The sequence below is a fragment of the Epinephelus moara genome, chromosome 5 (assembly GCF_006386435.1).
Source record: "Epinephelus moara isolate mb chromosome 5, YSFRI_EMoa_1.0, whole genome shotgun sequence".
In the NCBI taxonomy this organism is placed as follows: domain Eukaryota; kingdom Metazoa; phylum Chordata; class Actinopteri; order Perciformes; family Serranidae; genus Epinephelus; species Epinephelus moara.
The window spans coordinates 33,428,292-33,454,068 of record NC_065510.1 but is presented as its reverse complement, the minus strand read 5'-3'; the positions used below and the strand labels follow the sequence as shown (position 1 = coordinate 33,454,068).

The 25,777-nt window shown below is 41.6% G+C and overlaps 3 protein-coding genes across 3 annotated transcripts in view; 1 reads left to right on the top strand and 2 right to left on the bottom strand.

Moving 5' to 3' along the window:
• LOC126390321 (cytoplasmic phosphatidylinositol transfer protein 1-like) overlaps positions 1 to 4,356 on the top strand; it is a 107,791-nt gene extending 103,435 nt beyond the window's left edge. Inside the window, exon 9 of the mRNA XM_050044573.1 lies at positions 397 to 4,356. Within this exon, the coding sequence (XP_049900530.1) occupies positions 397 to 755 (359 nt within the window). The 3' untranslated portion in view covers positions 756 to 4,356. The remainder of the gene's footprint in view (positions 1 to 396) is intronic.
• A 1,811-nt stretch (positions 4,357 to 6,167) lies between these two features.
• Positions 6,168 to 15,937, bottom strand: vwa10.2 (von Willebrand factor A domain containing 10, tandem duplicate 2). The gene is made up of 18 exons (XM_050044774.1): positions 15,828 to 15,937; positions 14,955 to 15,446; positions 14,522 to 14,729; positions 14,344 to 14,429; positions 14,127 to 14,220; positions 12,750 to 12,878; positions 12,458 to 12,644; positions 12,005 to 12,174; positions 11,682 to 11,794; positions 11,383 to 11,499; positions 11,012 to 11,218; positions 10,784 to 10,919; positions 10,505 to 10,657; positions 10,266 to 10,358; positions 9,870 to 9,979; positions 9,259 to 9,423; positions 7,517 to 7,840; positions 6,168 to 7,141 (listed from the first exon to the last, which is right to left on the bottom strand). Exons 2-18 carry the CDS (start codon positions 15,153 to 15,155, stop codon positions 6,707 to 6,709), a joined length of 2,928 nt encoding a protein of 975 aa, XP_049900731.1. The 5' UTR covers positions 15,156 to 15,446; positions 15,828 to 15,937; the 3' UTR covers positions 6,168 to 6,706.
• Positions 15,938 to 21,744: 5,807 nt separating this feature from the next.
• LOC126390431 (uncharacterized) lies at positions 21,745 to 25,072 on the bottom strand. Its single transcript, XM_050044737.1, has 3 exons — positions 23,778 to 25,072; positions 23,479 to 23,598; positions 21,745 to 23,285 (listed from the first exon to the last, which is right to left on the bottom strand). The coding sequence occupies exons 1-3, from the start codon at positions 24,687 to 24,689 to the stop codon at positions 22,779 to 22,781; spliced, it is 1,539 nt and encodes a 512-aa protein (XP_049900694.1). The 5' UTR covers positions 24,690 to 25,072; the 3' UTR covers positions 21,745 to 22,778.
• Between the last annotated feature and the right edge of the window lie 705 nt (positions 25,073 to 25,777).

The window sequence follows — 25,777 nt, the reverse complement described above, 5'->3', positions numbered from 1 at the left end:
TGGATGACATAGAGATCCATGACAAAGCAAGCGTATGTGTCCTTTTCATTGTCTCTTTTCTCCATTCCCCCAGCTCTGTCTCACACCTGAAGACTGTGAATGAAGTTGTCACAGTTGCATTTAACTGTCCACACACATTCTGTCCTACATTGAGTCAAGTGATGCATACAGGAACTGTTGAATATGTAAAGAATATGATGTCAGCAACAAAAATGAACTCTAGAAACATACCGGTAATTAAAATAACACAATGTGAGCTGACAGAAAGTACGCCTTGTGCTTGGTTTTTGAATCTCTTTTTTTTTTTTCAGTGTTGTACTGACATTGTCTACAAAGAGTAAAACAACTCCCATTGCTTCCTCACACTGGTATCAATTCATCTTTTTTCCAATCCAGACATGACAATGGATGAGGTGAGAGAGTTTGAGCGCGCCATCCAGGAGGCCACCAACCAGAAGATCGGGATGTTCCCGCCATCAATCTCCATCAGCGAGACGCCCCTGTCCTCTTGTTCCCTCACCGGCCCTGCCAGCGCCCCCTCCACTCCCATGTGCACTGATGCTCCTGAGTCCCTCTCTGTCCCCAAGGACCGACCCCGCAAAAAGTCTGCTCCAGAAACCCTAACCCTTCTCGACCCTGCCCCAAGTGGTGTCCCCCAGGGCTCTACCCCGAGCCCACAACCCGTTTCAAACCACCTCCAATCATCCACACCACCCTCCTCCAACTCTGATCTTGCTGAGACGGACGAGCAGTAAAGGGACCTTGGGATGTCTTCCCCCACCCTGTGCTTTACTTATTGCCCCAACCCCATTGTCTTAGTAGCCCAACGGGACTAGCCTAACCTCCAAACACCAGTGGCCAGACGTTCTCTAGCCATATTCAATGATTTGCCATAATCCTGGACACATGACAGTCACAATCACAATAGAAGTCTACATCAGTGTTACTGATACCATCCAGGCAGCTGTAGGCCTAGTCACCCTGGCTGACTTTCTCTTCCTGTGAGTCTAGCCAGCCACACGTCTCATCTATTATAATAACCACATGTGATGTCTAATCAAAACAAAGTGCAACCCTTATTATTTTTCTTGAGCAGCAGTTCCTTATGTTATATGAATAAATTAATCTTAGTGTTTCCTTAGTTGTTTTCTTCAATCAGACGAGCTGATTGCTTTCAAGCTGTTGAAATATGAAGTAGTTGCCTTAGCACCGCAGAGCCAGTGGTGTTTGTTAGTTTTGACAATATGCGCCAACGATGTGCAAATGCCTGATATTTATTGTCCTTTTTCAGTCCGTGAAATGGCGGTATGTAATAAATTACAAATTAAATCAATGACACAAACTAGAGTAGCACAGTAGACTTAATATGTTAGAATAACACACGCCAGAAATACAGCAAAGCACCCTCATTACAGAACCATTTAGCAACTGCTTTCCAGAGCTTCACGGATCAGATTGCACCCATCCTTTCCATCCCAGACTCCAGTTATACAACAGATGCAAGATCAGTACAATCATAGAGTTTACACCTCAGGTCTCCCCAACTCTACCTGGCTCACACTCCAAAAGCAGGGATATTACTGTACCTTTCTCTCCCTGCTTATTGCCAAACAGCCACATTTTATACCTCCACTGATATTACAATACAGCAACTATTGTATGTACTATACCCGTCTACTTAACCCTTGGAATGTTTACACATCAGAAACCTTGGAGCATTTGCGTATTAGCAGTAACGTTGTACCTTAAGCTGTTGTTGTATCTGCACTTGCGGTTTTAGCATGACAGTTGATTCTAAAATTGAATTTGTTGAAGTTTATTACTGCGTATATCTTACTCGAGTTGACAGAGAGGTCAGTACAACACCAACAAAACAACAACAAAAAAAAAACTTAAGCAAAATGTTGCCTGAAACTAATGCTGGACATCTCATGTGACATTAACGTGATCCAATTTTGTCAAATCAGCAAATCACTTTATTGTCATATGTAGGAACAAGGCCATTTTGGGGAGTTTTTAAGCATTGATCTTAGTGCATAGTGGAGGTAGTGACAACTCAAAGCTTGATTTGAGGAGAAAGGCACATGCATCAAGCTGACTTGAGTATGTGCTTCATTAGCTGCGTAACGCCTGAGAAGTGCTGACTTCTTTTTTGCCAGTCCTGGCTGGTTATTTTGAGCTAGTGCTTTAGTGGGCACGGAAAATGATTTTCAAAATGGGAACATCCTTTGCAGTGCCCCTTTACCTGTGCTGGGCTTGTACTGCAAGTTACCATCTAAAACCTTGAAGGAGAAACAAACACATGAGGACAGCAAGTTATTCTTTGAACCCTCTTTTCCCACACAATGATATTACTCAAAGAAAGGGTTTTTTATATGCTGCATGGAATGTGCATAACATATATACATATTATGTGAAGTATATATGGTATATGCTGTAAATGAATGGATTGGTACAGTATATTTGGTAATGCAACTGTATGGGGGGGAAAAAAGTGAATGCCAACTTTGGAAGCTCTGTACTAATTTTGTATAATAGAACAAGCAGATGTTGAGTGAAGCATGTCCAGAGAATATAGGCCTAAACACTCTTTCAACTCAGTGCCTCTGCATGCAACTATTGTATCATTACCTACATGTGAGCAAACCAAAATCTCTTATATTTCATCTTCTAGAAACACAAAACGTCATTGCATTTATTTGCCTGTTTTCTATCTCAAATGTTGCATATAACCAAGGATGAAAAAGAATGGGCTACAGCCCCACAGTACAGTAGCTGAACTACAAGATAATCAGATCAAATCAATCATATCCAACTGCATCATCAGACTCTTAAGTATCAGGGCTAACTTGTTATTATATTTTAGGAAATTAGTCGTTTTTTGTTCCCCTACTCATACCAATTACTTCTAACTTTACAGCGCAAATGCATTTTGCACTTTCCGGTCTTTGACACCTTATTTGACAATGAAGAAATGTGTTACATAACAGTCTTGTTGGGTTTGTTGGACCAAAGTCCTATAATACAGTGTAGGGACTTCGAAGTGAGCAGTTTCAAGGAGAGAGTCCTCTGTGGTCTTGCCATAAAATATTGTTAATATTATGTACAGTTTCTCACTTGCTTTTGTTAAAAAAACAAAACAACTGTAGCTATTTATCTGTAACGGTAGCTTTTGTCTTTGCCTTTTGAGGATAAAAAAATGTTATATACCAGTTATCGGCCCACTGTATTGATCTATTATGTATAGATTATACATACTTACAACTCTGGTATTGACCATCTCTCTTGTCAGGAACACAGAGATCCAGGGATATGTCTGATTTACCATGGGCTATTAAAAATAATGCAAAATAATATCCAGTTGTGTAACATTAAGCTCTGCTCTGTTTAAAAGAGTAACATAGTAGGTATTGTAAATACTGTTGTTATTGACTGATATAGTAGGTTTCTTACATTGAATATGTTCCAAGTTGCATTACTGATGTGACATGAATGTGCTCAAAGATTTCAAATAGCCAGAGAAGGATATTCTTTAGTGTTTGTGCGATAAGGATGACGTCTGCACAGACATGAGTTCAAAGTTTGCTTTAATCTAGGAGTAATATGTGTCTTTATCTATGAAGTCATTGTCATCTATTAAGGATGCTGAATTCCGTTAAGTTTACTCTTCTCAATCGAGTATCAAGATTCCTCATTGTAGTGGTGCACTTTTGACTCTCCAGTTGCTTTTGGTGACTCCGCAGGGCAAAAATTATTTGTATGAGTTGTAAAACAAAATGAAGCTTTTCTTTTTAGTGGGGTGGCTGCTTAGACGTTTAATTGCCATGGTAATTGAGAGGTGATTGGCGTTTCTGTTGTTTCTTTTTTTTTTTTAATTTTTGGTAGTAAACCTGCTGTACTTTGAATTTGTGGTTGCTGTATCGTTTGAAGGAAGAATCTAAATCAGTTTGTCATTATTTCTTTAGATAAAAGGACCAAGCTTTTCACTCCTCCTCCCCACACCCTAATGCAGTTTTGCATTCGGCCAGGCTGTTGTGCTGTCTCCTGATAACTGGGACCTGGCTCACCAACCAGGATCACTAAGTTAGCTGTACTGAACTGCACCAGAGACAGCTCGGTGTACTTCACAGGTGTGGTTCTGGCTTATCCAGCTTTCTACATTATTCCTGCTTTGTGAAACAGGCCCCAGAAGTGCCATTCGTGTTCGGCTGCTGGAAGTCGCTCTTAGTTCTTCCACTTTAACTATTATTGTATTTGTTATATTTTTACTTCCCTTTGAGGTTCATTTGGTTCTTTGTTGTAATTATTGTTTTACTTTTTCTGAAATAGACAAATAAACTTTACTAGCTATTGCAACTGTGGTATTATTCTTTCTGTTCACCATGCATAGTTTATATAACCCCTTATTATATAACCCCTTATATATGCTTTGTCCATGAAAAACGTTCTTTCTAGGCACCTTATTTTGGCCTTCTTTACCATCAGCTGATGGTGATCTTTACTCAACATGCACCCGATCCAACCAGTTAAAGGAAAAACCCTAACACTAACACTATTTAAAAATCACAGCCTCTGGTGATGCCTTTCTGGACCCATTTTTGCTTGCAGGTGTATTTGTCTTAATTCTGTGCATTTAAATAGCTAAACTGAAGTGTAAAGTCTTACAAAGAGACAATGATGGAACTTTTATTTAAGTAAAAGTAGTTTTTCTTATTAAAAATACCAAGTGACAGGGGGATTTAGTGGCATCCAGCTATGAGGATTACACATTGCAACCGGCTAAAACTTCTCTTGGTTAGAATTCATTAAGTGTTCATTGTTCAGGAGGTTTTTACCCAAAGCCGAATTATCCTCAGAGGTCTGTTCCTCTCCAAAACAAAGCAATAAAGGGCCGTATTCACAAGGCTTCCTGGAACAAAGAGTTGCTCCTAGTGACAAAATTCTAAGAAAATTCTTAGAATTGTGACGTTTTCCTAGAAATTCTTAACTTAGTTAAGACAAGGTCCTTGTAAAGATAATAGTTATTCACAGAGCATCTCAGACCTTAAAAGAGCTCCTAAGGTGAAAAACTGTTACTAGAGAGTAGAGAGGAGGACTTTAAGAGGAGGAGAAAATGGTGGAAACACAAAGAGGTCGGAGAAATATTCTCTTAACTCTGGATGACAGTGAGTAAATACTACACATTAGATGGTGCACAGATATTTTTGGTTGATCTCATTGGGGATACGCATACATTTCCCACCCAATGCAATAACGCTTTAACGCCAGAAATAAAATGATCACAGTAGTAAGATATTTGAAAAACTGGAAAAAAACAGACTGCATAAAAAACGCAAGAGTGCAGTGGTGATGACTTGAGTCTGTCTCAACCTTCCATCAGCAGAGTCATCACACTAACAATGAGAACACCTTTCCCAGTCAGCAGTTCTTTTAGTTTCCACTGGGTGTCCTCACCTTGCAGGCTCACTAAAGGACATGTCTGTGACAACCAATCACATCTGTTAAAAGAATGCATCATACCTAGCAACGGGGTCAACCTCACCTCTTCACTAAAGTAAAAGTTCGGAGTCATTTTCCTCGCTCAGAGTTGCTCTGAGAACTTTGCTAAATCACCCCTAGGCTAGGACTCCTTACAATTCTTTTTTAAGGTAAGTTAGGAGCTCTTTGAGAGTGTCCTCAGAATGTTAGTGAATACGGCCCCAGGTGATTAAAACTGGCAAAAACACTGAATAAAGCAGTTTCATATCACAAATTCATGTTTCTCCTACCCTGTTTGGCATGTTGGAGACGGCCCACTTGCTCACCTATTTTCCTGATAACATAATATTTGCTAACCTTTTTGGTGGTCCAGACATTCAAGAGATTTAACCATGAGCCAAATTATCCGCAGAGCTCTCCTGTACCTGATCTCTTAAATTTAAAATGAAGAAAACATTTTTCAGGGCCTTTAACTGACAAGGCAGAGAAACTTATGTAGGTATGACAGAATAAGGAAATTCTTGATCACAAAACTCTTCATCACAATTTTTTTCTTCAGTAGTGTGAAATTTAGAGATCAGTGTTATAGAACAGACTTAAGGAATCTCAGCATAAACAGTTATGTTCTATTAATAATACATGTAGGATGTCAGGCTTGGGGTTCTGTAGGAGAGTTGTCATGAATTCAGTTTATTGCTCACCACCATCAAAAACATACTTCTCTTCACACTGAAAAACTCCTTAATACAACAATGTTTCTCAACTTTGCCACCATGATACACATTAGAATAAATGTAACTATCCATTGAAACTCTAGATATGTGGAAAAATATGAATTATTATTTGTAAGAAAGAGGTTAGAGGATCCATTGAGTTCAGTCAGCAGTTGCACTTCTACATTAGCATCACCACTCATCTATGATGGCTGCAGCAAATCCATACACCACCAGGAATATGAATAAATCATTCAAAGTAACTCCTTAGTTTTATATATACATCCAAAATACAAAACACCAAAATAAAATTATAAAATAAAAATAAAAAATGTAGTATTTACACATAAAGAAATTAATATTAATTAATTAAAGAGATTCAAAGTAAAGAAAAAATGTTTCTTCAAGCAGTGGTAATTAAATTCTGATTTAAAAAAAAATCAAAGCTATAAAAGACTTTCTGAGGAGACACTTGTTCATGTGCTACACTTTCACCTCGACAGAATGATTTTACTTTATTTCCAGAGGAGAGAAACTGCAACACTGATCCAGAGACAGTGTGACATGCTCAAAGTGTGCCCTCCAGTGGATGTTGTGTTAACTGCAGCTGTAGTCACAGCAGGGGCGGCCGTGGTAACCGCTCGAACTTGTCCCACACATGTCCCCACATTTCCCACTCCGTCCACAACGGCCAGCTCTACACTCTGTGAGCAGCAGGAGGCGCTGTAGGTAGCCACTGTGATGTTTTCACCCCCTGCTCCAGCCACTGTGCTGGTGTTGAGGGTACCGTTCCCTTGGCGGACGGTGACGCTGTCAATGCCAGTTCCATTGATGCCATCAGTGAGATTGGCAATGAATTCCCACTGGGATGAAGCACAGAGTGATGAAGAGGATGGACAGCTGGCTGCCAAACTGACAACCTGGCACACTGGGCGCGTAATATCTTTCACCTAGAGATGCAGAAACAGGAAGTGGGCGAGATGAGGACAAAGGACAGGAATGAGGCATCATACAAACCATCGTTTTAACATCAGTAATTTTATTATTTGACATGTTAGTATATTTTACTATTACAACCAAAAAGGACCACTAACATCATTAAATCAAAGAAAATAAATCGCCAAAGAAGGAGAGTTGTTATGCCAGATTTAAACACATTGCAAAATGCTTCCAGACATTTCTATTCATCTGTTATTAGTGATTTAATACTGATATACTTATGGTGGAAAATGTTGCGTATGCAACACTGCCACCAAACTCTTCTCTGGCTCTCAATTTTCACCAAACCACCTCCTCATCCTGCAGTACATGAATTTTTCTCTCACCTTGGCAGCCACAGACAACCTGAGGACAGCGTAGTTGATGTCGGTGGCAGCTGCATCTTCTGCCTCGATGGTAAGGGTCACGTCTGTTCCTGATGCAGCGCTGGCCGGTGCTGTCAAGGTCACAGTGCCGTTGGCTTTCCCTCCGCTGCCCGCCGATATGGTGACGGTGCTGGGTGAAGTCAAATCATAGCTGCGGTCATTGTTGGCTCGCACTGTGAACGTCCCGGTTGCAGAGTCGTTAACAACTCCGTTGGTGGTTGTGGCAACTGTGAAAGGGATGGAGATGGTGGAGCCTGGTTCTATGTTGGTGTTGTTGACCTGGGCCTGAAAAAGTGAGGGGAAAGAAAAGAGAAGTTATATTTTGATGGGTGGTCATTTGTATCATAGTAGCCTTAAGTGGAAAGATGAGATTTTAGGATTAGAAGTATCATGATGAGAAGGATTACCAACCTATCTGTTGGGCTGCGGTATAGCGAGGATAGAGAAACAATGGCAGACCAAAAAAAGTTTGAGTCTTCGGGCTAATGCAACCCTGTGTTCAGTAAAGTTTGTCTTTATAGTTCCAATAAACCAACGATAATCTAAAAATACCCCATTATAAGATGCACTTGCCAGCGGCTGAGTATGCAGGAAGAAGTGAGAAGAAGGAGAAGATAAAAAGGACTTGCTTTTTTTATATTTCATATACGACATTAGTGAGGCAACAGGGATTCCATTTTTAGCCACACTAGCACCTTCAGGGATGGTTTTGTCGATGAGTCGATCTATCACTTTGGTCCAAACTGAAATGTTCAGACACTATCACAAATACATTTTGTGAACACATCCACGGTTCCCTAGGGCAGTGGTTCTCAATCATTGGTGTGGAGGGGGGGCCCAGGGGTCCTTGAGGGAGTTACGGGGGGGCCCAGAAATATAAGGAATAGTTTATTTTCACTATTTAATTAACCATGGAAGGGAGCCCAGTGTGAGTAAGATCCTTGAGAGTGACTTCTGATTGTAGGTTTTACTCCCTTCACAGTTATCTCTTACTATAGAATTCTGTTCCTGATCATGTCAAACAACCTAAGTCTTTTTAGATGGAGGTCCCTGAGGCAAAATCTTGGTGGTCCGTGGCCTAATGTGGATCAGTTTAGGGGTCCTTGAAATGAATAAGGCTGAGAACGACTGTTGAGCCAGACTTTTCCCTCTAGCACCACCATGAGGTTGACATTTGCGGTTTTGAGTGTCACATGTTGACAACCATCAGATGAACTGTCATGACACTTGCTAATGCTAACGTCACCCTCAGGAGGACTAAATACCTTTGACGATCCCCTGACATGCTCAGATGATGGCATTTTCAACATGGTCAGAATGCCCAATATAATGGCTTTGGCATTAGTTTAGTGCTTATTAGCTAATGTCAGCATGCTAACATGCTAAACTATGATAGAAAACATAGTAAACATTATAAATGATAGACATCAGCATGCTAACATCATTATTGCAAGGATGTTAGCATGCTGACTTTAGCAGTTAGCTCAAAACACCACTGTACACAGCCTAACACGACTCTTAGTCTTGCTTATGATATTGGTACCATCCATTTGACTACAGAAAGATACAGGTGGTCATTTTGTTGTTTGAGAATGACCAAAAGCAAGGCCAGCAGTCATGAAGACTTGTCAAGATTATTTCCGTTATAAATGCTGAAGTAAAATAACTGCTTTACTGAGACAGACAATTGAATGTAAGCTCACAGTAACAGAGATGCTGGAGGTCTTGATCTGAGTGGAGGCCTGCCTCTGGAAGCTGCTTGGCGTTGACCTAGAGGTGGAGCTGCTGTCCTCTCCTTTCAGGCGAACCACAAAGTCACCTGCTGGGACTCCACTGAACGTCACCAGGAAGTTACCATCTCCCACCGCCTGCGGAGGACAGAAAGAGAAGGTAAGAGTATGAGATGGTCAGAATGACAAGAGTTTGAAATCTGTTGACTACTACTGCAATTTTCAGTACTTTTTGTAGTACTTAATCCCATTGCTGTGCAGACAATATTGTCTACACCATGTCAACTAGAGGAGCGTTTCTATGTTGCAGCTTTGCCTCATGATTTAGATCAACAAATGTGTCTCTCCTAGGACTATTATTAGACTCTACATTGAGCTTTCAAGGACATTCTAGTATTCAAGTTGTGAGGGTTCAGCTGCCAGAGAGCATGGCATCAACTACCATCGATGGTTTCCTTCCAAGTAGAAAATATTGAATCTTTTGTCATGTTCTAAATGGAAAATGGAAAGCAGAAAAGGAAAGTATACACTTTAGCTACTGGGTGTGGCCCTTTTAAATCCATCAAGTGTAACATGTGACATGCCTGCAGTGATCCGTTGACCTCTGTTGGCCCTGAGCTGTCAAACAGAGTGACCTCTGTGACCTTTACTGTGTCACTTCCTGTTACAGTGACCATGAGGCTGGCATTACCACCTGAAAGTCAAGACAAGAGAGAAAGAGACAGTAGATGAGGGTAAGTATGACAGCTCCTGAGACATGAACAGTATGTACATAACTGAAAACACAAAGACTCTCAGAGACAAAATATTTTAGGGTTGATGGGTTGGACTTTTAACATTTTTTGGGGAATGGGAAATGATTCTTTAAAAGATGTTGTTGAGGACAATGAACACAAAAATACAGAATATTGTATGTGTACCACAAGAGAGTTTTACAAACTGTAAAAATCAAGATGACAATAATTATAAAGTGGTCTGACCTGAGAGTGGGCGTCCCTCCTTTAGACTGAAGTCCCCATGGGCTCCCTCATGAGCCTCCACAAGGTTAAAAATGAAGTTCACTGAACTTTGACCTTATGTACACACACACACACACAAACACACGAAACAGATCAGCAGGGCAACTATTTACAAACACAACTGTAAACAAAGACCTGCTTAATAAAATGCTCTCATTTAACTCTCACATGCTATAGGTGATCTCTATCATTCTACTGACCCGTGACCTTAACTGAGTAGGGGCTGTTAGAGTTAACCCTGATTTCCCATGATCCCGTTTGATTGTCAGTGTTGAGGCTTAAACGCCGCAAGTTTCCTGCTGTGGTGACGGATGCCAGAGGACCACTGGACTCACTGGAACTCTGAGAGACTCCTGGAGGAGAGACACACATGCTGAAACAACACTTAAGATTTTTCTGATGGCAGCAGATGGAGGAAGTAAAAGGCATCAAACAACCAAAACTAGACTTAATTTAAAGGACATTAGCAATAGCAACACCTGTGGAGCTGGTGAGATCGTAGGTGAGGGATGAGGCTCCTGTGATGTAGGCAGTCATGTTTCTGAGTGATCCATCAACAGTAAACGTAAAGTTACCAGGCTGTCCGGGATTCCTCACCACCTGAAAAACTGTCACCTGAGAGAAGATGGAACAGAAACTGCACTCTTATACACATATTGAACGGTACCATCTTTAGTCAGCTATGATTATCTTGTTTGGCGTCTCACCACAGCACTGGCTGATGAATCCTCTATTACACTTGTAGCCAGAGAGAGGTCTGACTTGGTGACCTCGATGGCCTGACCTCCAGAGGCACGGGCTAAGTCACGGTACAGCTGGGCATCTAACTGGCTCATTGAGCGTGGACTTGACTTGCCCTGAGGGTTTCTGCGGCGCCGCCGACTGGCCAGGACATCTGTCAACATGAAAGTTACCTAAAGTATAAGGACAGAAAAACAGATAAATATGTAAATAAATCAAAAGTTCAGATCTGGAAACATTATACATAAGTCCACAGTTGTTTACATATCATTTAATCGTTTCTGTATGTAATGTAATGACATTCAAAGTGAAAGGATGATGAAAAGTCTTCTCTTACCACAGACTTGGTGCTCTCTATAAGGGCAGTGATGGTGCCTTTCAGATCAGCATCTTTAGCTGGAGCATCAGTGAAGACAAAGATCTCAGACGAGGGTGGAGCAGCCGTCAGGGCAAGCTGCCAGTTGTACACAGGGCAGGAAAAAAATATTTATTACAAAGTGTTAAGAATAAAAAAACTGATTTTGAACATTGTTTTATTTACATTTCAAATTTAATTTTGCATCCATTTATTTAGTGTTCCATAACTTTGAGTGGAAAAGTGGAGTAAGTGCAGAAAAGTAGGAAACGTGTCAACACCTGCAGTCCAGACAAGCACAGCTCGGGGATGTCTCCTCCTCCACTTGCAGACAGCTTGTTGATTCTATCTTTGAAGATGTCTGCATTGGTTGTCATTATCAGAGGACCAAAACCTTGATACAGAAATAGATAAGCGTTACCATTTGCCTTTGACTGCTGGGGCTAAAGTACACACACAAAGTTTACAATAGAGGACACACTTGCAGTTCTACCGTACTTTTTCTTAATATTCACTTAAGAACTATGCCTGCTTTATTTGGAAGCTGTCAGAGGCAGCTACCACTCAAACAGTAACAAGTTTTATTCCTAAATTACATCTGTACCTGGGTCATTGAAAGGTACCAGTATGTAGGCGGAGGGCTCCTGCTGGGTTCCCCTCTTACTGTCTATAATTTCAAAGGAAACTCTCTTAGCCTCTGCGATGTCATCGCTCATACTGCCTGTGGTGTCAATGACAAAACACAGCACAGAGGACTGGGAGAGGCCCATCAATCTGTGGAAACACAAGATAGGCAAAAATTATAATTACCTTATACAGCTGATTATGGATGACAGTGATCAATGATTACCATTTGACCTTGTGCACAGAAACCAAGTCTAAAGAAGCTGTCCAGTCAGCATGCTTTTTTATTATTATTTTTAGACCTTTAGAATACATATCATACTGTATCAGTGACTTCGTTTTAATGTGTAGCATCTTTGCTTTCATGTGGTGTTACAGCTCCGTCTGCCCTACATTCATCCTACAAAATGGCTCAGGTGAAGGTGACCCATACCGCAGGAAGTTCTTGTCTCCGACAGCTACTCTGATGTCCTCCAGTAGCTCCATAGTGGCATTCACAGCCAAATCAGCTGCTTTGTGGTGAAGTGAGCCATGACTGGACCCAACGTCGTCCTTACTGATGCCCCCCACTGGGTCCTGTCTGCTTGTCCGGTCAAATGATCCACCGTGGCTGCATTTACCTTGAAGCAGACAGAATAGGTTTGTCATTTTATTTACATCTGTTCACAAATTAGGCCTACTAATAGTGGAACAAAATACCAATGTACATGATTCTTCAAAGTCACCTGCAGGTTTTGCTGAGGAGAAGACGTTGAAGTAGCCTGAAGTGAGAAGCCCCTGCTGCAGCAGGTCAGGCAGAAGGTTGTTCTCACAGTTCCCTCCTGTACAGTTTCTACAGGTTGGAGTACTTAGGTCTGCAGCAAATTCAACAATAGGAAAATCAAACCAGGCGTGGTTAATTTATCTAAAAACATGGACTAACATATTAAAATAAATCAGTTTTACACACAATTTACACATTGCGCTACTTCAGACCAGAGAGAAATATATTTACATATGTTGATAAGCGACCGAGTCTCAAACTGGAGTCTGTAAACTGGTATGAATGATTATCACTATTACTGAGTAAACTGTGATCATCACTGATTTTAATAGCTAAGAGACAGATTATGTTGAAAATGTAGAAATTCCTTGGAATTTTATGAATTTTAAAGGTCCAGTATGCAGGATTTAGATGGATCCACTAGCAGAAATTGAATATTATAAATATAATTTTTTTTAGTGTATAGTCACCTGAGTCCATCATGTTGCATTGTCATGTTTCTACAGTAGCCCAAAACAGACAAACCAAACTATAGCTCTGGAAAGGTCCATTCGCATTTTTGCATCGGTCACCGTAGTTAGCAAATCCCTTCTGTGACTGGGCAAAACGCATTGAAAAAAACCTGATTTTTAAAGGGAAGCTGCTTTATTCAGCACTTTAACCTGTTTAAATCCCTGGTTTTGATTGTTTTCGGGAGGAGGAGACCTCTTGGATAATTCGGCTCCAGATAAAAACCTCCTGAATGTCTGGATCGTAAGTTATCAGACAAAAAATAGGTGAGCACACATTAGCAGGTACTGAGCAAGCAGTGTAAGAGAAACACCAGTTTGCAATTGAACTGCTTTAATAGTGATTGTACTGGTTTTAATCACCTGGTCCCATTGTTTTGGAGAGGAAAAGACCTCTGTGGATAATTTGGCTCTCTGTAAAAACTGTCTGAACAATGAATACAGAAGGAATCCTAATCACGAGTTCATGCAGGGCCCACTGGAGAAGTTTCAGCTGGTTGTAACATGCTGTCCTCATCACTAGATGCCACTAAATCCTTCAAACTGCACCTTTAAAGAACACTTTGATGCTGTCTAGTTTTTTTTTTTAAAATCAAATATATACTGTTTGGTTAGTGAGCTGAGGGCTTGTGTGTTGAGTGAAATATTGAACAGTGTTCCCATATCCATATGTGCGTTTGTGTGAGTGCAAGCCACAGCAGGGTGGGTATTCATTAACTGACTGGTGACAGATTAACTGATAATGTCTCTAGTGTGATTTCTCACTCAGTGTGACCAAGCAGCAGGTTTGTGGACAAGAGTCGGGGCTACCATAGATAGCAGTATCCTACCTGCCAGGTTCTCAAGAGGTTGGTCTGGTCTGATCAGAGTGCTGTAAGGGGCATTGTTCCCCAGCTCCACCCAGTTACTGTGGCTGTAGAAGTCCTTAACAGAAAATGAAACAGCATTTACGACACCACTGTTGCTTGTTGTTTTGATCAGGTCTCTCACCTCCAAAATGACATCACCATCCCTCCATCAACCTCTAACAGTGATCATCACTCTCACCTGTAGGGTGTGAAGGACTCGTCCAAGAGTCCACCGCCCTGCAACGAAGTTCTCCAGCTTCACACTGGCCTTCACAGCAGCCACACCTCAGCAGCAGAAAACAAAACAACATTTCTAAAATATATATACACAGTTTGTCCAATAGTGTTTGAGTAGGAAAGTAGTGTTTGATGTGTACCTGCTGTGATGACATCCCGTCCTCCCTGGAAGGTCTCATCATCAAAGTGGTGCTCCTCACTTAGCGCAAAAACCACATCGACTTTTGCGTTGCTGAAGTACATGTTTGCAATGGATGTTCGGAACATGACAGATGAGAGGACAGAGGTGGAGGTACCTGTGGAGGAGCAGGCCCTTTGCACCTTTTCAGCTGACACGCTGTTGTCAATCTGGAGACAAAGAAATGACTTTGTTTTTGGAAATCTATGTTTAGATCACTGTTTTCTTATGTTCCTGCCTTGTGGAGTTTTGCACTGGACACTGATTTACTGGTTGACTAAACTGTTTTAAGATCATCAATATTAGAGACTTAAATCTCTATTAAAACAATATTTCATAGAACATATATAGGGTAATCTGCAGTCTCTCTGTTTCAGTGTGGCTCTCCAACTCACAGTTAGGCTGAAGTCCCGTCCCTCAGAGGCAGCCATGTCTCTGCAGACCTCAGCTGTCTTTCTCAGGACCGCCCTTTGTGTGATGTCACGGTGAGTGGTGGAATTCCCATCAAATGTGACGAGTGGCTGGAAGCTGTGGATGAGACCTGGCAGGTAGAAGACCACCACCACCATGAACACAACTGTCTGTCTGGCAGTCATGACGGAGGACGAGCAGGACGACGATGTAGCTGGAAGAAGGTGGATACTGTCTCTGAAGCTGTCTCAACTCCTCTCTTTCTCTGCCTCACCAGTTGTCACGTTTTGTGTTACTGTTGTTACTGCCTACACCAAAAATCAACTGAGGTGAATCAAGGGGATTTTTGGTAGTCTGTATCCCCCACTGTGTGCCGTAATTCCCCACCGGGTTGCCACAAACAGAAACACAATGCACAGAGAGATTACTGGCAGTGAACCAGGCGTAACGAGACCTCAAGTGGCAAGTGAAAACACCTGAGGGGAGAAGGGAGACAAAAATCAGCACAATCAGGAAGGAGGAAATGAAACTGGTTTTAAATTATAGGGATTTCAAATTCTTGAAAACTTGCTTGTGGAATTTCATCATACTGTACACATGGTGAATATTGTTCTAGCAAATATGAGAATCTCTACTTCTAATGTTCAACACAAGCCCTAAGGAGAAAAGATCAACAGTATCTCAGGTGCTATGTAAATAATTTTGAATTAATATTTAACCTAATCTTCAAAACACAACTTGTATTATTACTAAATGGTTATGGAAATAATAATTCTGAAATAATATGTGCAAAATTAATACGAATTGACTCCACACAGTTAACAATATACAAAAAAAATAATTTGACACACTCTTACCTGTGAGCTCTCTCTTTTGCAGTCCAGTCGTATTCAGAAGTTGCTTCAGTCTTTCTATGTCAGCATGCCATGTTTACACTCTCATAGATTATATTGTGCGTAGACCCTATGTGTTTCCTGTGTTATCAGAAAACTTTAAGAGTGTGTGCGAGTGTGTGCTGAGAGGGAGAATGTGAGAGTGTGCCCTCACTGTTTCTTCTTATAGTTAGGTCTGTCTTGGGTGATTGAGCTGATGATGGATTTCCACACACGAACTCCCACACACCCTGCCTGTTTTTGCACGTCTTCATACATGTGAGTGAGAACATGGGTGTGAGTGTGCTTACCATGTTTCCATTCATCCATCCAGCTATTTCCATCAAATGAACACACCCTTGGTTGCTAGTTTATCAGTCTATAATTAAATTGCTGTGTCTCCTTTGTTTACTTGCACTCAAAAGGAAACTGAAAAAGTTACCAATTTGTGTTAGGAATGGGACTTAAAGCTGGGGTGCAGAACTTTAATTTCCCCCCTCTGGCAATGAGAGTAATTGCATAAACACTGGTGATGCATGATTATAATGAAAGTTACAATTGTAACCCTAGTTCTATTCGCACAGGTGGAGCCCTCTACTGGACTCTATTGGTAATACTCCTTCAATCACGTGCATGCATTCACCCACTGAGATTTGCATGAATGTAGCCAGCCAATCAGGACGGGCCATCCAACACTCTCTTTAGCGAGTGGCGCAGGAGCAACATGGCCCCTTGGTAGTAGACTCACAAGTCAGTCTTTAGACGCTTTGCTTAACTAAAGACTGATGTCTTTCTCCCTGATTTTGTGTTTAGATGGGCGGATACAATTTCAGAGTTTAAAAAAACTCCCTACGTTGCAGAACCAATAGTAAATCCGCAGGGCGGTCCTTCGGTGGCTCGCTGAACTCTTGTGCTCATAAACATAGTCCGACTGCGTTAAAAGTTTTAAACAAAGTCGCTGTAAGTCCTTCATTTCCACAATCTTGTGGACTGAGCACACGTTTGATTAAACAGAGTTAAATCTCTCGGCATCCATTTTCAAGCTCTCTGTGTGTTTGTACGAGAAAAAGGGGAGCGCACATTTCCGGGAGGGAGGGCGTGTCCTTTTAAAAAATGCAAGAGGCGTTGCTTTGTTGCCGGCCATTTTCTCCGGTGTGTTAAACACACTTTAGAAAGGAGTGTCCCCAGACTATCAGAAGGCGGAGATCTCTGATTGTCTGGTGGCAAGACTACCTTGGCTCTGCCTGTGCTAATAGAACTAGGGTTACAATATAGTAGCCTTCATTCTATCTACAGTGGGTGGAGCCTGATGAATGAAGACCTTGTTGCAGCATACCATCGACCCAGCCACTCTGATCCTGACCAGCTAAAGTTTAGTCGCTATAGCCCACCTGCTTCTTTATAACCATGCCACCGCAGCAGAGATTAATGGGGCCCCAGTAGGCGAAAATCGCTGTCACTGATGAGAAAAAGGATGGTGGACAGCTTAGTGTACTGACTTTATACTGTGGGGTCACCCACATATTCGGGTATACTTATCCTGATTGGCTGGCTACGTTTATGCAAATCTCAGTGGGTGAATGTCTGCTTGTGGTTGAAGGGGTATTATCCATAGAGTCCAGCAGGGGCTGGAGCCTGTGTGAAATAGAATGTATGCCTGCAAGTGAGCCCCTGCATCTCGTCTGCCCCCAGAAGCAACAGATTCTCACTCCTACCTTGTCATATATTGACATTTGGTCATGGACTTTCCATGTCCAGATACGACGTGATAGGTACCCTGGGTGCGTTGGTTGTTGACGTTCTGGGACGCCATGTCAAGTTATGCCTTTTACATGCACTGTCTTTTGTCAAGATGCACTTTTCACCGCACATTACTGTTTACCAACAGTCTCAAAATAAACCCACTACACTGCAAATTGACGTCTTTTTCCTCCAACATCTAACACACGTGGTTGGGTTTATGCAACAAAAGCACGTGGTTAGGTTTAGGAGAAAAGAACAGGGTTTGACTTTGGAATGTTACGGGACGCAAGCGCTGCTCTCCCAGATGAAGGTCAGTGTTTGTTGGACCCATCCACCACCCTTCCCAACTACTTGACTACACAGGACTTTTCATTCTTGTCCCACCACGTTTCCCCCTGACGCCACTGAGCACCATTAAACTATAATGGCAACCGGCAGCGTATCATGCTGACATTAAAGGATGGCTTTTTTCGTCAGTGTCTAATGCTGCAAGTTGCTGCCCAAGCGTCATATTTCGATGACTTCGGAGTGAGACCAGGTTTCTAGAAGCACTTTCTTCAAGTCTTTTCTTACTTTAATTCTTCCCCTGAACGCCAAGTTTGTTTGTTTTTATCAGGGGCATCCACTCCAGAAACTTTTTTTGGACGCTTCTTAGGATTCTCTGCTATAACTTTTGCAAAACTCATAGCTGCTCTTCTGTTGTTATGGTCTCTTTCCTCTTCCTTTCTTAAAAATCTTCATTTCAAAATGTCAGAATACATAGTATCTGAAGAAAACATCAGAATCAGGAACATAAAGATGGAGCATTGAGGAAAAAAACAAAACAAAAGCAGTAACACACAGAAAAAACCCCCAGAAGAAATCCAACACAAAATAAATAAATAATCTGTTCCCCCTTTTGTTGTGTGCCTGTACAGAAAAGTCATCACAGACATCTGACACAGAAACTGTGATATACTGAGAGTTGCAGAGAGCTTGACATTGTTTGGCAAGAGTTTATATGTAATGGATGTACATTTATATGTAAGAGTCCTGCATTCAAGGAGGAACAAGGTCTTCAAAAAATGAAATCTCTATCATATCTATTCCTGTTTTTTATTTACATTGTTGCTACACAACAAATGGTGGCCATGCTGACCTTGCACTTAACTCGTTTGCTGTAAAACCCACATACTGTGTGCTTGTGTGGTTCTGTATGCATTGCTGAAACAAGCCTGACATTATCTCTGCTATTTTTTGTTGATGATACATCTGTGACGATGAGATTATTTGTCAATTTGTCCATTTGACCCGTCTTCATCATGGAATATTTCGCAAGAGCCTAGTCAGGGAGTTGTCATCTCACGGTGGCAAAAGCTCATTGAACGATAATCACATCTAGTGTTGGGCAAGAAACTGATACTGATTCGGAGAGAAAGAACTCATAGAAAGTGAGTTCAGTCTACAAATCTCAAAACCTGTCTGTAATCTGTTTCATCACTTTTTATTTATTTATTTTACACCAGTTATGGAGCAGCTGAAATTTTCTTCTGTAGTCAACCTGTGCAGGGAAATGAAATCTTTCTGGTAAAAAGTGGTGCACACGACAACATGAACTTTTGTCACATACAGTAACATTTTGTTTCATGGCTGAAATGCCAGTCCTGCGTTCATCTCATACGTGCACAGCAGCCCGTAAGAATCTTGTCTGAGTGGTGCTACAAAATCCTGCCTAACAGCATATTTTAAGCCTGGCCCTTATTTGATATATACTGTACAGTATGTGTGAGTCACCGTCCAGGAACTAAAACAACATAGTCAGGAAGATAAACGTTCCTCTGTTCATAGCTGGGGCGCTGAAGTAGCTGAATTACTTTAACCTCTTCAGTCCTTCAAAAAGCTTGTTGACATTTTGAAGGAGTCATGCTGTGCTACATCAACAAGTGATTGTGAAATATTAAAGAAGAATGTGTGACATTATTGGGACAGAGATTAACTTGTCAACTTACATTCCACAGTAAAATATGTCAAAAGTTGGAGGAGAATTCTCAGGGAAACCCATGTTATATGATGTTTTGTGGGTATCAGCCTACATTGTCAAAAATCTACTGAGCCCTCTGACAGCTGACACCATTCTGTAGCCCTGTAGATACAATACCTACATTGTACCGGCTTTGGCTAAACTGCAGTGGCTGTTAAGAGCTGTTTGATAAACAGCTTCACCTAATGCCATGGCTCGCTTTGTTGGTTGTTAGTGCTGTCCTGTTTGTGAGTGTGCCTGTGTGTATAGAAAACAGTGGAGAGTGCAGGAGAGGGGGTCGCTATTTACACACATGTAACCAGTGGAGTGGTTACAAGAGCTTTTATCGGCACAAAAGATGAGGATATGTGACTAATGGTGAAGAATGGGAGTCCGGTGGTTCGCGGGAAGTAATGGAGATGGCTGAAATGATGCTGGCATGAGGTGATGAAGTGGAAGCGTAGAGAGCATGTGTAGCTGGCAGACAGGTGGTGATCCTGAAGCACAAGAAAACACAGGTTAGTAACACAAGATAGCAAAACACTAGGAATAAACTGACTGTACGTTCCAATACCCATACTGTACCACCATACTATATAGCATGTCAGAAAAAGACTTAGTATGTTCCAATACATAGTATGTCAAAAATATCAGGATGTTCTTCTACATACGGTCCAATTTTGCAGTATGAAAGCCAGAATGCTTTTCTGGCCATTCTGACCCACAATCCTCTGTGCAGCAGACGATACGTCACGTTGACTGAGCTGCAAACAGATGACAGCTTGACCGCTCATTGACGGCTGTTTGACGGCTGTGAGAAGTCGCAATGACAGATGACAGAGCATTTAAGTAACTAATGACCAGTCAAATAGCAATAATATGAATATTAATTATTTAATTGAGCAAAATAATGATAAATATTACAAACAATAAAAGGTCATAACTATAAAGATAACAATGACAGACAACTGTGGATTAAATTTCTATGTAGCAAATATAATAAGTTAGAATCTACAATCTGTGCAGCTATAACTTTCAAGTTAAACTAAGGACATCGCAAAGTAACAACAGCAGAGCTTTCTGGGTTGATGTCCGTCTCTGGTGAACCTGTGAGTGATGTTTGTTTTATCTCTAAGGTAACGGATATAAAAGCAAGAGGTTAAAAGTTCAGGGCGTAATGTTATGAGTAAGTGGTATATCGCAATTGTGTGCATACTGCATGCAAAAGTACATACTCTTTAAGGGCAGCTGCAGTATCTACTAGAAGTACAAAGAAAAATTATGCAATTTAGAACGCACCCAGAATCAGCCTTGATGCGTGGCTACCACAAAGGTTTAACAGCAGTCTGGCGAAGAGTGGTTGGAGAGCTTTGGATGTTTTGATGAAAGGCAGATGTGCCTGATAAGCTGATAGCAGACAGGTGAGTGATAAGCAGAGCCGGGAGCCAAGAGAATGAGGGAGGGAGACCAAGCACATGCCAGCACACAGACAAAACAGTGTGAAAACTACTGTGAAAAAGGCCTGTTGCTTCCATCATTACCTGGGTTAATGTGCTGCTTCTGATGTCACGAGTTGTCTCTTGTGACAAGCTTGGTGCAGTCTGTTTCCCCCCTTTGGGTGGGGCCCTAGGTGGCTGCCTATGTCACCTATAGGAAGCTCCACCACTGTAGACAGTAACAAGGGTGCCTAGGGCACAGTGACCTAGGTCCAGCACTGCATGACTAGAAGCTCTGACCCATGAAGTACCGTCCAACACCTATGAATACCTGTGAATCACACACACCGACCAGCCCATTCTCGATTAGATTATTTTGCCAATTTGACTTGACAGCATTACACTGACTGATGCTTGTAAATGTCAATAATTGAGAATAAATACAAGTACCTCAAATATATATTTTGTATTACTAACAGTGTTGGGCACGTTACTTTAAAAAAGTAATTAGTTATAGTTACTCACTACTTCTTCCAAAAAGTAACTGAGTTAGTAACTGAATTACTCTATAATAAAAGTAACTAGTTACCGGGGAAAGTAACTATTTCCGTTACTTTAAAAAGAAGTTGTTATATGTCAAAGAATTTGAAATTTTCTGAGCAGTATTCGAGTCAGTTGAATAGAGAAGAATAGACAGGTACTTGTATTATAGAACCTTGGAATATTTATTGCACCTCAGCAGACAGCAACAGATTTATCCTACACTTCAAGTGTACTTGTAACAAAAGTAAACAGTAAACAATATAATAAAGTAACAATCAACAGTAAACAATATAAAGTGAGTTTAACTCTAGTAAATTAAATCTAACTGGTCAAGTAGACATAGGCTACTGTACTTCAAGTATTTTGTTCACAACAAAAGTCAATAGTAAAACAATACAAAGTGAGTTTCACTCTGTAGCATAAATTACAATCTCTAGTCAGACAACTGCTCAAGTAGACATATGCTACTGTACTGTACTTCACACAACAAAAGTAAACAGTTCAACAATATAAAGTGTGTTTAACACTGCAGTGTAAAATAAATAAATCAAACTCTCACAACCTGAGACAACTGGTCAAGTAGAAATATTCAAATATTTTGTTCACAACAAAAGTCAACAGTAAAACAATATAAAGTGACTATCCAATCCCTCTCTCTACCTCTCTCACTCCCTCCCCTCTCTCCCTCTCCTTCCCTCCATCACTCCTTCCGTCTCTATCCTCCCCCTCTCTCTATCCCTCTCTCTCTCTGTCTATAATAGCTGACAAGACTTCTCTCAGTGAGGAGAGAGCAGCAGTTTTGGAACAATTAGTGTTTAAAGACACAGGAACCCCTGAGAAAGAATCCTACACTAGTTTCCCCAAATGAGACAACATGCTGATTTGTACTAGACAACCACCCCCCACCCCCTGAGACTGGTCAAGTAGACATTGGCAACTGCACTTAAAATATTTTCTTCACAACAAAAGTCAATAGTAAAACAATATAAAGTGAGTTTCACTCCGTAGCATAAATTACAATCTCTAGTCAGACAACTGGTCAAGTAGACATATGCTACTGTACTTCAAGTATTTTTTCATAACAAAAGTAAACAGTTCAACAATAAAACACACAACAAAGTGTGTTTAACACTGCAGTGTAACTCTAACAACCTGAGACAAATGAGACATACTGTACTTCTTCCGTCATGTATCCAGCCAACCAGTCTAACTATCCTACCCCTTCTTAAACCAGTGATTGTATCTGAGGAGCAGAAGCTTCTCAAACATCGCGTCAGACAGCTTGTTCCTCTTTGGAGTGAACAAGAGCTTCCCCAGGCTAAAGAGTCTTTCTACAGGGGCACTGGATGGAGTGGCTGCATTGTATTTAAGTGACACTTGCTTTATCAGTGGAAACCCCTTTAGGCTGTCCATCCCTTGTGCTGCTGACTTGAAATAGTCAGCGACTTGGCTTTCAGCAGAAGCAGAGGTGTCCTCCTCATCCTCAAAGGAAAATACATCCTCTATGGCGGAGTTGGTGCTGAGGTTGCGTGTTGGTGCGTTGGTACCTGGTTGCTGGTCTTCATCTTGGACATTTTTCCGGCACTCTGCCAGCAGACTTGCCTTGGCGTTGTCCTTCCTTTCCTGTGTCCGCAGCCAACGTAGTTTGAACCTTGGCAGTGTCACAGCTGCCAAGATGGCACTTTCGCTTTCCAGCACCTCTGCAAATCTGGTTTTGATTGCCTGAAATGACACATACAGACACAGAGACACAGAGACACAGAGACACACACACACACACACACACACACACACACACACACACACAGACCATTACACATTATGAGCTAAAAGATATACATTTCATTGTAGCCTACTTTATTTTCATAATGTATGGATGTATGTATTCAATGAATTTAAAGATAATAGCTCTTACCTTGACAACTGCCTCTGGAAGGTCAACAAGGAGTTGCAGGCCACTCTTCGTGTCCATGGTTTTGGTCATCAACATCTCCAGTGTTGGTAGGAGTGTCCCATAGAAGCAATTGTCCTCGCCCTGAAGATAGGGATGTCAAAAATGAGAAATGTTGTTAATCGGTTAATTGACAGACAAAAAAAATGTTATGATTGGCACAGGTTAAAGGGCACACACAACATTTTTTAACTGACAAGATTATTCGGTTAATGTTGAAACAGTCGATTATTGGTTAAAAGATTAACTGTTGACATGCCTACCTGAAGAATGTCGAGGGCTACGGTCAGTGGCTTCATCGCTGTGCAGTATTCCCTGAGGAACTGGTACTCCCGTTCTGTGATGGCCTTCAAACCGAACTTGTAGGAGATGGTGTTCAGCTCGGTGAGGGGGAACTGCAAGATTCGGGCCACGGCATCATGAAAGGAGTTCCATCTGGTCGTGCACGGGACAAGGAGCTTCTTCGTGAGGACATCATCCACGGTCTTGGCAGACACTGTGGAACGGCTGGCCCTATTCCATAAAGCTGTGCATTTTGCGGTAGCACTTCTGTACACAGCTTTTACCTCTGGCCTTGAGAGTAACCACTTGTCAACATCAGAGCATGAAATGAGGTTTGCTGTGTGTGATGCACATCTGTGGTGTGGTGGCAAAGTAATCACATCATCCTCATCCCTGTTTTGTAAGGCCTCATGAAGGTCGACAAACGTCACATCATCATCATCCTCCTCCTCAGAGTCGTCATCATGAACAGGCTGGTATACTTTGAAGGCCTTCACAAAATTCGAACCATTGTCTGTAACAGTAGCAGTGACTTTGTGAGAAATGGCGAAGGATGAGTGGATATTCTCCAGTTCGGTAGCAATGCTGTCATACGTGTGGCGACCCGTGAACCGGGCCAGGGCTGCTTTCTTCCGTTCAGAGCTCTGTGGATCTATCCAGTGGGCGGTCACGCCTATGTAACCCTTGTTGTGGGCAGTCCAAATGTCTGCAGTTGTAGAAAGAAACTCCAACTCTTCAAAGGTCTTCTTCAGCTCTGTGTTCATTTTTGTATACTCTGCATCAAGGTATTTGGAAAATGTTTTTCGACATGGCGTTCTGACCCCTGCTTTCACTGGAATTTTCGCAGTGATGGCTCGGAAGGAGTCTGACTCTACTGTTGACAATGGCAACATGTTCTCAACCACGCACCTGCCTAGCAAAGCGTAGAGTTCAGTCTGTGTCGTAGTTTTTGGTGGGGCAGAAAAATCCAACTTTTGCTGTTTGGCAGCCGTGGCTCCCTGTCCATCTTTGCTGTGGATGACCTCTCATCATCAGTTTCTGTGGTGGGATTTTTCGCCACTAGCTTTGTGGTAGCGTGTGCAGTTGTTAGGTGCTTCAGCAGATTTGAATTGCTTACCACAGATGTCGACAAAATCTTTGCCCCGGGACATAAATTACACTTAACATGCACGTTCCTTCCTTTAATTTCGACAAATTTGAAGTAGTGCTTGTATCTCCACCTCGTAAAAGTCAAGTTTTCCTCAGATTGCTCTGCCATCATATCGTCGCGTCTCTGTTTTCACGCGCTGTTCCGGTTTGTGTGTGAAAACACCGGCTCTGATTGGCTTACCATGACACATGACTCTACCCCTTAGCCAATCACAATCACTTCTATCGCATCTAGCCAGGGGGTGCGTTCAATTTATTCATAGTAACGCACCGCATTTGACTGTCAGTAACGGTAATGGCGGAAAAAATAATTAGTTAGATTACCCCGTTACTGAAAAAATAACGCCGTTACGTAACGGCGTTATTTTTTCAGTAACGGGATTTATAACGCCGTTATTCCCAACACTGATTACTAAGGAGATTTTTCTAAATGTCCTCTGCTTGCAGAACCTTTCCAGTGGCAGTGTCTTTTGAAGTACAGTATAAACGTCATGCCAGTGAAATGACATTTCATATACCTTTGTTATATTTTAACTGTTTTTATTGCATTTTTCAGGTAATCTGTACAAAAGTAACACAGCACATGGGCAAACAGTTATAAAAAGAACATGTAGGTGAGGTAAGGTAAGACATAAATAACTTAAAGTGAAGCCTATGAAAGAAAAAAGCTTAGATATGCAGACTTAGGAGCAGAAGCTGAGCAGCGAGGATGGAAGACTAGGATTTGTCCAGTGGAAGTGGGGTGTAGGGGATTCATAGCAAGATCAGCTGTCTCGCTCCTGGGGGAACTCGGAGTGCGGGGACAGAGTTTGAGGAAGACAGTGAGGGAAAT